This window comes from Citrus clementina, unplaced genomic scaffold, assembly GCF_000493195.1.
Source record: "Citrus clementina cultivar Clemenules unplaced genomic scaffold, Citrus_clementina_v1.0 scaffold_8, whole genome shotgun sequence".
In the NCBI taxonomy this organism is placed as follows: Eukaryota; Viridiplantae; Streptophyta; class Magnoliopsida; order Sapindales; family Rutaceae; genus Citrus; species Citrus x clementina.
Window position 1 is genome coordinate 5,983,089 of NW_006262022.1, and position 12,195 is coordinate 5,995,283.

The 12,195-nt window shown below is 37.1% G+C and overlaps 1 protein-coding gene and 1 pseudogene across 1 annotated transcript; both read right to left on the reverse strand.

Annotated features, from left to right (window-relative positions):
- Window positions 1-2,495: 2,495 nt before the first annotated feature.
- Window positions 2,496-4,942, reverse strand: LOC18034027 (annotated as a pseudogene).
- A 3,954-nt stretch (window positions 4,943-8,896) lies between these two features.
- LOC18034901 (putative pentatricopeptide repeat-containing protein At1g12700, mitochondrial) lies at window positions 8,897-11,203 on the reverse strand. Its single transcript, XM_024178516.1, has one exon. It carries the CDS (start codon window positions 11,180-11,182, stop codon window positions 9,236-9,238), a length of 1,947 nt encoding a protein of 648 aa, XP_024034284.1. The 5' UTR covers window positions 11,183-11,203; the 3' UTR covers window positions 8,897-9,235.
- Between the last annotated feature and the right edge of the window lie 992 nt (window positions 11,204-12,195).

Below are 12,195 nucleotides of genomic sequence, written 5' to 3' on the forward strand. Positions count from 1 at the left end.
TTATTTACGACATTAACTGGTTGGCCATGTTGTCCTGCACTTTTTGATGTTTATTTGACTTACCATTATTTCACTTTGTCAGGTCACAGATTTGTAATTAATAATTCAATAACCTGCTGGTGTTGCTGCTGCCTCGTGCTCGTGTCGCTGCGAATTGCAAAATTCCATGATACAGTGAAATCCACCAGTACCTCGGAGTGTTTTACGGCGTTAACTTTATTTATGTTAATATATGCTTAATTTTTCTGCAGTCACACCAATTTAACAGCTTTGCTCGAGTCTGGCTATTGGGATAAATTTTGAAGCCTTGTTAGCTAATTCCTTGCTTGAAATGGTATGACCATTGGTTTTAATTTCCATTAAATTCAGGTGAAACGGAGCAACGAAAGTTACCTATCTGATTTTCGGGGTCCTAAAGAAAGTGGGTTGAGGACTACCATTTGTGGCGCTGAAACCAGCAAGATTCAGCCACTGTCAGGAGATACCGCTGAAGCAACTTCAATCCCGATTTTGGATGAAGGGCATACTCCAAGGAACGAGAACACTGATGTGCTGCTGTCCCTTTGCAGAAGTACGGACACCTCGAAAGGTTGTGCTTTCAGGAAAAATCATGTCAATGAGCTGTTCAATATTTTAAACCTTGTTCGTCCTAAATTTCTGAAATCGGACACATCCCGGCCTGTTATTAAGCTTATAATGAATAGAGTACAAATGTCTGGCTATGGCAAATGCACAGGATACTTTTTACAAATTGGTAGGGCACTCTCTGCAAAGCGATGAGAATTTTCAAAGGAAAGTGCGGGAGATGACTAGCGAAGTCCTCCATTATTATAAAGGAGATTTCTTGGATGAGCTTCCTGGACTTGTAGATTTCACTGTCGTGCTGAATCTCGGTTCCAGACAAAAGAGTGAAATCCAGAAGTTAAAGAAGTGGTCTAGGAAGATTAAGATTGCTGCAGCTGGAAGTGCTACTTATCTGCATCCAAAATTGGCTACTTGTCTGCATCCCAAAATGAATTCCCTCTGAGAAAATTGTCCCAGCAGATGATAAGATGGACGAGTTGTTAGATAGATAGGATATAAAAGATGGGGTGAAGGCTAAATTCTTTCTGAATACGTTCAACTGAAGTGATGAGTGACAAGCTACATCTATTTGATAGAGGAATGTAAAGAGAAGACTAGAAGACTAGAAATGTTTTCGCTTATTCTTTGAAGCATTACATGATCCAAAACAAGAAGCACTGATTAAAAAACATGACAACTCACAGATTCTCATATTGGGTTGCTAATACCCTATCAATCAAAGCAAGTAACAAGTTGATTCAACTGCTAACTTAAATCCATGTCATGTGTGAGAGAGAATAAGAGATTTTGCAATTGACGTTCCCTCACAGCAGGTTGATTCCAGAAGCAAAAAAAGCCCTGGGCCCTTGCAGCATGGAGAATGAATCATTTCAAAGAAGAGACATTCACAGTAAGTTTACAACAATTTAAATAAAAGAGCTTACAATTTATATACGGTTTTTTTTTTAATTATACAAACTCGCAGCTGCAAACGGTAAATATGCGAAGAGCACAGTAAGGATAAAATATGCTGTAAATTCAAAGCACAAATGACAATCAAGTACCAATAAAGTGACAAGCTGCAACTAGTTCATTAGCAAGCTTCTAAAGTGATGGGTCATTAAGAGAGAAGAAGACAGAGGGTGTCTTTACAGTTTGTCGTGGCCATTCAATGAAAGCACTATAGTAAATAACAAGTTGAAAAACATGACACGTTTTTAATTTGGCATCAACAACCACGTACGGTCGGTGATCACACATGCTAGCTTATCCAGATCAGGATTTGTAATATGAGTGGTATTCCCCAGACCACAACAATCAGAATCCATAAACCAGAGAGAACATGCTGTCACCAGGCAACATGTCATTTTCTAACACGAATGAGATGCTACAGAACAGGTTTTTAGGCGGAAAATGAATCATTTCACAGAAGAGACATACACTGTAATTTTACAACAATTTAAGTAAAAAAGCTTAAAATTTATATAAGGTTTTTTAATTATACATCTAGCAGCTGCCAAAGGTAAATATGCGAAGAGTACAGCAAGGATGAAATATGCCATAAATTCAAAGCGCAAATGACAATCAAGCACCAATAAATTGACAAACTGCAACTAATTCCTCGGCTTCTAAAGTGAGGGGTCATTAAGAGAGACTAGACAGGGGGTGTTTTTACATTTTCTTGTGGCCATTCAATGGAAGCCCTATAGGAAATAACAAGTTGAAAAACACGTTACCATATTTAATTTGGCTTCAACAACCATGTACAGTTGGTGATCACATATGCTAGCTTGTCCAGATCAGGATTTGTAATATCAATGGGACTCTCCAGATCGCAGTAATCAGAACACATGAACATCATCAGAGAGAACATGCTGTCACCAGGCGAGATGTCATTTTGTAACACGAATGAGATGCTCCAGATCAGTTTTTCAGGCTGAAAACGCATGCTGCTGCTACTTGACATTTAACTCATCAACTTCCCCCGGTCGCTCGTGGACAGGAAATGACGGAAGTGAGTTCAGACTAATTTCATTCTTTACAAGTAAGTCCACAACCATTGAAACTATAGATGCATCTGGCATTACCTTTTTCTCCTTCATTTTGTGAAGAAGTTCAATAACTTTTGATGGCTCATTAATTCGGACAAAACCATGGATAAGCGTAACAAATATGATGACATCAGGCGCCACAGCATTTTCTTCCATCTCAAGAAATAAATCATGTGCCTTATCCATTTGGCCATCATTACAAAGCCCATGGATCATGATGCTATATGTTACAACATTTGCCGTTAGGACTCCACGAGGCAAACTACGAAACAGTTCCAATGCAATTTCGAGTCTGCCGGATTTACATAATCCATCAATGAGGCAGTTGTAGGCTTGAATATCAAGTTCACACTTGAAAATTCTCAAAGTACGAAATAGCTCAACTGCCTCTACAATATAACCATTCTTGCAGAGTGATAAGCCCAGAACTGAAATGGTTAAATAAACAACCCAGTAGAGAGCAGAATGTTGTTGGAAGTAGGAAAACTTGTATTTATCAACAGAAATAAACCAAAACACCCAAGCATTCGAGAGGCTTGGTATCTCTCCCAAAAATGAGCAAGCTCAATACAAAATAATTCTCTGGATTCTCTTCCCAAAAACCAGCTCCTCCCATATAACCTCCTCACTTCTACGCCAAAATAGAATAACAGAAAAACTCTAACAAATTATCAAAACCGAAAACCATCAACTTATTACTAACAGAAATGCATAACAAACTCCTCTCTCTATACTACTTAATGACACGTCAGCCACGATTGGTATTTCCAGAATTACCCTTGCGCCTTGCATATGTGAAACGCACTTGTGGCCTAACACAGAGCCCATCAATAAAGGTTCTATATGTACAGGTATCAGCTGCCACATCATTACCCTGCATCTCAACAAACAGTTTTAAAGCACGCTCAGCCTGGCGTATTTCAAAAAGGCCATGAAACAAGGTATTATATGTAACAACTGTTGGCTTTATTCCTTTAAAAGGCAATTCGTTATAAAGACTTAACGCTTCCTCTACTTCCTTATTCTTGCAGTACCCATTTATCAAAATATTGTAACTAAAATCATCATGTTTGCAACCCATACTCTCCATGGAAACAAATAGTTCCTTCACACGATTAATTTTACCCGTCAAGCAAAACCCATCCATTAAGGTATTATAGGTAAAAGCATTTGGACGCACATCACACTGAACCATCAGGTCCAACAGCCTACTTGCATTATCCATCTTTCCATTTTTACAAAGCTCATTCATGATCACATTGGAAGACACAACATTTGGCTGTACCCCTTGGTCCACCATCTCAATAAGCAAACCCTTTGCCTCATTCCAATCATTAGCATGACAAAAACCGTGAATCAAAGAGGTATAGGTAACCACATTAGGGTTAAGATTCTCATACTTCATCTGCAGAAACAGCTCCTTGGCCTTGTCCACAAAACCTTCCTTACAAAGACCATCGATAATAATACTGTAAGTAACAGTATTTGGCTTAAAAACAACCCCAATTTCCCCATTTCCATTAGTCATCTCTTTAAATAAATTTAAAGCAACGATTGTATGGCCAGTTCGACACAATCCATTAATTAAAGTATTGTATGTAATGACATTAGGCTCACAACCAAACGCTTTAAGTTTCGTAAACAATGCGGCGGCCTCCACGATTCTACTCTCCGCACACAAACCTTTAATCAAAGAAGTAAAGGTCACGACATTTGGAGCAAAACAAGACCGAAGGATCCTCCCAAAAATTACAAAACCAAGAGACACTTGACCCATTTTGCAAAAGCAGTTAATCAAGATACTATAAGTATAAAGATCTGGAAACAACCCAATTGAATTGAGCCTCTTGAAGAGTGAAAGGACAGTATCATAATGTTTATTCTTAGCAAGACAACCAAGCAAAATATTGAAGGAAGAGACAGGAGGCGGAGAAGGGTGCATATGGCGCATGTAATCAAAGATACACAAGGCTTCATTAGGAGTAATAAGATTAATGTCACCTTGACCTGATGATTTACACCTTTCTTTGAGGAATTTTTCGAGTGAGGCTCGGTCTTTGACTGTCAGTCGTAGCGACTCCTTCAGTTTAGCTGTTGTAGTCAGACACGAGGGTTCATTTTTTGAAAATGAAGTTGTGGGTTCTCTCGTGTGAGGGAACGAAGATGAGAAATTACATCTAAGAGCTGATATTGAAATTGAAGTAAAATAAAATGAACGATTTGAGGATGCGAAAGCCATCGGAGAGCTTCCGATTATTTGGGGTTGAAGAAGAAGAAAGTAATTGCCAAAATAGATGACAAATCTGCTCTTTTCTTTCCATTCCTATTTTAATTTTGCAGGCAGGAAATATTGCTTACCCTATGCTTACCCTATATTTTAATTTTGCAAGCAAGAGATATTTAATAATTAATTATTAAATTTTGTCGTTTCCATTTCAAATGTGAAATTTATTCAGTTGGCATACAAACCATAAATAAAGGTGCCAATTTTCTTACATTATCTGCCTTCTCAAATATATTAAATTCCTATAATTATTAAATAAGTGAGGTTCCATCACTCAATTAAAAATAATTTAATATGTAATATTTAAAATTAATTTTTTATGTAATTAAGTGCTAAAAGACTAATTTATCATTATAAAAATTATCATCATTGTCATATTTGTGTTTGTTTTTATTTTGTCGCTTTGTGAAAGTAATTTAATATTTTTAGTGGACAACTAATACAAATTACCAACTTAAATTAGAAAATCAAACAAATTAAAATTTTGCAATGCTTTTTAACATAAAATAAACTTAGGGTGGATATCTGATAATTTCCTCCATTGTAAAAAAAAAAGAAAAAGAAATTCTTGTTTTTATATAAGATCCACTCGCTATAAAATTAATAATTGGTATCAATTTAGATCTCATTTCTAATTTTTTTATTATGTAGAAAGATGATTTTGTACCACCCCAAATTTTATTGGGCCCCATGGATATTTTCCTTATTAAAATTAAAAACTTATGAATTGAACTAGTAAGTAGATAAGTGATTTAAAATTTACGAAACTTTTATTGCGCATTGATAAACATGTTTATTTATTATATGTTTCAGTTTTGAAATTTACTATGAAGTAAATTAATGATGAAAATTTAGTAAGCAGGGCTATTGCAATTTATAAAATCGTTATCTAGAATTGATGGATCTAAAATATGATATATTCTAAGCATGTTTTTGTAATTAAAATCAAAAATTTTTTCTTCTCAAAAAAAAAAATCAAGAATTTTTTATAAAAGTTCCTTTGCTTATATGTCCAAATGATGTTTTGCTAGTGATTGAATGAATGCAAGATTTTATTGTGAAATGAATTTGTAAACAATTACATATAAAAAATGGTTATTACGTAGGAAGATTAAGATTGCTGCAGCTAGGGCTGCCCTCTTTCCCCTTATTTATTTCTTATCTGTGCAGAGGCATTCTCGAACATGCTGCAAATGGCCGAAGAAAAAAGAGTCATCCATGGGCTAAAGTTTAGCAAAGATATTACCATATCTCACCTTCTGTTTGCCGACGACAGCCTTATCTTCACAAGAGCCTCAGAAAATGATTGTATGCACCTGAGAAGAATCTTTGAGTGTTATGCAGCTGCCTCAGGTCAGCTCTTCAACTACGACAAATCCTCCATGTTCTTTAGCGGCAACATAACCAATGGGGTCATTACGGCAATTAAGAACATCTTCCAACTGAATGTAGTTTCTAGACATGAAAAATATTTGGAGCTTCCATCCATGGTTGGGAGGAAAAAATCGGGATTCTTCAATAACATTAAGCTGAGAGTGTCTAGCAAGATTGCGGATTGGCAGCACAAGTACTTTTCGTGCGGAGGGAAGGAGATATTGATAAAGGCCGTAGCTCAGGCGGTTCCAGCACATGCTATGAGTGTATTCAAAATCCCCATGAGCATTTGCGTAGATATTCAGCGAGCAATTGCAAGGTTTTGGTGGAGCAGCAACATGGAGAAAAAGGGCATTCACTGGGCAAAATGGGAGAGGCTAAGCCAAGCTAAACGGAGGGGAGGGCTGGGATTCCGAGACTTTGCAAGCTTTAATCAGGCATTGGTAGCCAAGCAAAGCTGGAGAATTATTCAGTTCCCTGAGTCCCTAGTAGCAAGAGTCCTACAAGCGAGATATTTTAAGGATAACCAGTTCCTTACTGCAAAATTGGGCTCCAAACCCTCATTCATTTGGAGAAGCATACTGTGGGGGAGACAAGTGATTCATAAGGGGATTAGATGGAGGATCGGGAATGGTCAGCAAGTTCAAATTTATAAAGGGAATTGGATTCCAAAGCCCACGTCCTTTAAACCAGTTTCCCCTCCGTCCTTACCAAGTGACACACGGGTAGCTGAGTTGATCAAGGAGGATAACCAATGGAATGAGGATATGATCTGCCAACATTTTTTGAGAGAGGATGCTGAAATAATTTTAAGAATTCCTATCCCTAGCACACCAATGGCCGATCAAATTCTTTGGCACTATGATAAGAAAGGAATTTACACTGTTAAAAGCGGATACCAAGTGGCCTTGAGAATTAATTTCCCGGATACCCCGTCCTGTTCAGAGCAGCCAGCCAACCAATGGTCGATTATTTGGTCCATGTCCTTACCAGAGAAAATTAAGATCTTCATCTGGAGAGCAGCAAAAAACATTCTTCCAACAGCTGAGAATTTATGGAGGAAGAGAATAGTGCCACAACCCGAATGACAAATTTGTGGAATCAGCATGGAAACTGTTGGTCATGCATTGGTGGAGTGTAAATATGCTCGCAAAATCTGGAAAAATACCAGGTTTGATGCTGAGCTTAAAAACATTGGTGGCCATGACATTCTGGGCATATTGCATGTGCTGGTGAAAAGAGTTGGGAAATCAGATACAGAGGTGGTGGTTGCTCTTCTCTGGGTAATTTGGGGTGTTCGAAATCAAAGATTGTTCAAAGGAAAGAGGGAGAACCCTGGCATAGCAGCAGCTAAGGCGGAGGCTGTTGTGGAGTCTTTTAGAAGGATCCAAAGTTCTGGGAAAATGGCCAATATCGGCGGTACAGTAGAGAATCGTGTATGCTAGAGGCCCCCCCCCCTCCAAATTGGTGTAAGATCAATGTGGATGCAGCTGTAAACCTGGAGGATCATTTAGTTGGGCTGGGAATTGTCATACGGGATGCTAACAAGAATTTTGTGGCTGCTGCAATCAAGAGTACAAAGCTGCACTGTGGCGTTACCTTTGCAGAAGCAGAGGCAATGAACTGGGGACTGAAAGTAGCTTATGATGCAAGGCTGGCAAATATAATCATTGAATCCGACTCCCTCGAAGCTGTAGATTATGTTAACAACAGGAAGAGCAGCAGAACAGAGATCCAGTGGCTAATTTCGGAAATTCAAAATAGATTAAAGGAGTTTTGTTCTTGGAAAACACTGCACACGCCAAGGTCTTGTAATGCCATTGCTCATTCTCTAGCAAAGTTAGCTCTAGAGAAAAGTATAACTGTTGTTTGGGTAGATTCGTACCCCTCAGAAGTCATGAATTTGTTAAACTCTTTTATGGAATGAAGTTTATTTTCTTCTCAAAAAAAAAAGATTGCTGCAGCTGGAAGTGCCACTTATCTGCATCCGAAAATGAATTCCCTCTCTGAGAGAATTGTCCCAGCAGATGATAAGATGGACGAGTTGTTAGAAAGATTGGATAGAAAAGATGGAGTGAAGGCTAAATTCTTTCTGAATATGTTCAACTGAAGTGACAATTGACAAGCTACATCTATTTGATAGAGGTATGTAAAGAGAAGACTAGAAGACTAGAAATGTTTTCGCTTATTCTTTGAAGCATTACATGATCCAAAACGACAAGCACGGATTAAAAAACATGACAACTCACAGATTCTCATATTGGGTTGCTAATACCCTACCAATCAAAGGAAGTGACAAGTTGATTCAACTGCTAAGAACTTAAATCCATGCCATGTGTGAGAGGGCACAAGAGATTTTGCAATTGAAGTTCGCTCACAGCAGGTTGATTCCAGAAGAAACATAAGCCCTAGGCCCTAGCAGCATGGAGAATGAATCATTTCAAAGAAGAGACATTCACTGTAAGTTTACAACAATTTAAATAAAAGAGCTTACAATTTATATAAGGTTTTTTAATTATACAAACTCGCAGCTGCAAACAGTAAATATGTGAAGAGCACAGCAAGGATAAAATATGCTGTAAATTCAAAGCACAAATGACAATCAAGTACCAATAACGTGACAAGCTGCAACTACTTCATTAGCTTCTAAAGTGATGAATCATTAAGAGAGAACAAGACAGAGGACGTCTTTACAGTTTGTCGTGGCCATTCAATGGAAGCACTACAGTAAATAACAAGTTGAAAAACACGATACATATTTAATTTGGCATCAACAACCATGTACAGTCGGTGATCACATATGCTAGCTTATCCAGATCAGGATTTGTAATATGAGTGGTATTCTCCAGACCACAACAACCCGAATCCACAAACCAGAGAGAACATGCTGTCACCAGGGGATGTCATTTTGCACACAAATGAGATGCTCCAGATCAAGATTTTAGGCTAACACATGCTGCTACTACTTGACATTTGACTCACCAACTTCCCCCTGTCGCTCTTGGACAAGAAATGAGGGAAGTGACTTCAGACTAATTTCATTCTTTACTAGTAAGTCCACAACGATTGAAACTATAGATGCATCTGGCATTACTTTTTTCTCCTTCATCTTGTGAAGAAGTTCGTTAACTTTTGATGGCTCATTGATTCGGATAAAACCATGGATAAGCATATCAAATGTGATGACATCGGGCGCCGCAGCATTTTCTTCCATGTCAAGAAATAAATCGCGTGCCTTATCCATTTGGCCATCATTACAAAGCCCTTGGATCATGATGTTGTATGTTACAACATTTGGCACTAGGACTCCATGAGGCAAACTACAAAACAGTTCCCATGCAAATTTGAGTCTGCCGGATTTACATAATCCATCAATGAGGCAGTTGTAGGCTTGAATATCAAGTTCACACTTGAGTATTCTCAAAGTACGAAATAGTTCAACTGCCTCTATAATATAACCATTCTTGCAAAGCCCGTCAATAAAGGTAGTATATGTACGGGTATCAGCTGCCACGCCATCACGCTGCATCTCATCAAACAGTTTTAAAGCATGCTCAACCTGGTGTATCTCAAAAAGGCCAAGAAACAAGGTGTTATATGTAACAACCGTTGGCTTTATTCCTTTAGAAACCATTTCGCGATAAAGACTTAACGCTTCCTCCACTTCCTTATTCTTGCAGTACCCATTTATCAAAATATTGTAACTAACATCATCATGTTTGCAACCCATACTCTCCATAGAACCAAATAGTTCCTCCGCACGATTAATTTTACCCATCAAGCAAAACCCATCCATTAATGTGTTATAGGTACAAGCATTTGGACGCACGCCACGCTGAACCATCAAGTCCAACAACCTACTTGCTTCGTCCATCTTTCTGTTTTTACAAAGCTCGTCCATGATCACATTGAAAGTCACAACACTAGGCTGTACCCCTTGATCCATCATCTCAATAAACAAACGCTTTGCCTCATTCCAATCATTAGCATGACATAAACCGTGAATCAAAGAGTTATAAGTAACCACATCGGGGTTAATGTTCTCATCCTTCATCTGCAGAAACAGTGCCTTGGCCTTGTCCACGAAACCTTCCTTACAAAGACCATCGATAATAGTACTGTATGTAACAGTATTTGGCTTACAAACAACACCAATTTCCCCATTTCCATTAGCCATCTCTTCAAATAAATTTAAAGCAATCATTGTATGGCCAGTTCGACACAATCCATTAATCAAAGTATTGTACGTAATGACATTAGGCTCACAACCAAACGCTTTGAGTTTCGTAAACAATGCGGCGGCCTCCATGATTCTACTCTCCGCATGCAAACCTTTAATCAAAGAATTAAAAGTAGCAGCATTTGGAGTAAAACAAGACCTGAGTATCCTCCCAAAAGCTATGAAACCAAGAGATACTCTACCGATTTTGCAAAAGCAGTTAATCAAGATATTGTAAGTATAAAGATTTGGAAACAACCCAGTTGCATTGAGTCTCTTGAAGAGTGAAAGGACAGTATCATAATGCTTATTCTTAGCGAGGCTAGCGAGCAAAATATTGAAAGAAGAGACAGGAGGCGGAGAAGGGTGCATACGGAGCATGTAATCAAAGATACAAAAGGCTTCATTAGGAGTAATAACATTAATATCACCTTCACCTGATGATTTACATCTTTCTTTCAGGAATTTGTCGAGGGAAGCTCTGTCTTTGACTTTGGCTGTCAGCAGTAACCAATCGTTCCGTTTAGTTGTTGTAGCTGGAAATGAGGGTTCATTTTTGGAATTAGAATTAGAAGTACGAGTAGTGAGGTCTCGGAAGTGAACAAGTAAAGATGAGAAGTTAGATCTGAAAGCTGATATTGGTGCTGAAGCAAAAGAGAATGAACGATTACAACAAGATTCCAATCCCATTGAAGAGTTTTTTGTTTTTGTTTTTTTCAAGGTTCTAATCTATACTTCCGGTTACCTATTTTATTATGCACGGGAGAGAGACAATAGTCTAACTAATCGAATTGGGTTGGTGGGCCAATTTAATATTAAGAGATAAAAAGCCCATTTTATAAGTTGTTGGCAAACATGAGTACGAACGAATGCTGGAAATTGCTATGCTAGCGAGTTTCAGTGGTCGCTAATTTTGATTGCGCACTGAATAAACCTAAAGAGAAATAAAAAAGTAAAGATTTAAAATAAGAGTAATGCTAGATATTCTTAACATTAAGTCTCACAATTTAACTCTCAATTGATGTATCATTTATTTATTAGATTATGGTTAAGTAATTTTACAGGTTATAAAATTTATCATCCAATAAATGAACGACACATAATATTTGGGATTTAAATTGAAACTAAAATATTGAGATCCCTAATATTATTGTTAAAATAAGAGTTAATTCTAACCATTGATTTAGTACTCAACAAAACATTATCTCAACACTAAATCATAATCCAATCTCCATACCCATTTTAAACTATAAATTCATTAGTAAAAATTTAAAATATTTAAAAAATTTAATTTCATTTTAAACTAATCTTTTTTCCTATCCATTCACAATTGTATAGTCTTTCCTTACTCTCACATTCTACAAACTAAACTCTAAATTTCACTCTCTTTTAATTCATTTTTTTGTCTTTCAAAATAAATCATAATCTATATTTTGTGCTTTCTATCTTCATTAACTTTTATAGCTGGTAAATATTTGTTAATTTCATTTTTAAATAATGGGTTTTACTCCTCTTGATTTATGATTGAGGAATTAAGAATGAAAAACTTCTATCAATAATTATTTTGATAATAAAATTCTTAATTAAAAGGATGATTTGGATAGAAAATTGATGAGTTATTTGAAGAAATAATTTAGTTATTTGAAGAAATAATAAATTACCATTGATGTCGACACATCTTAAATTTTTCAAATGTTCGGGAG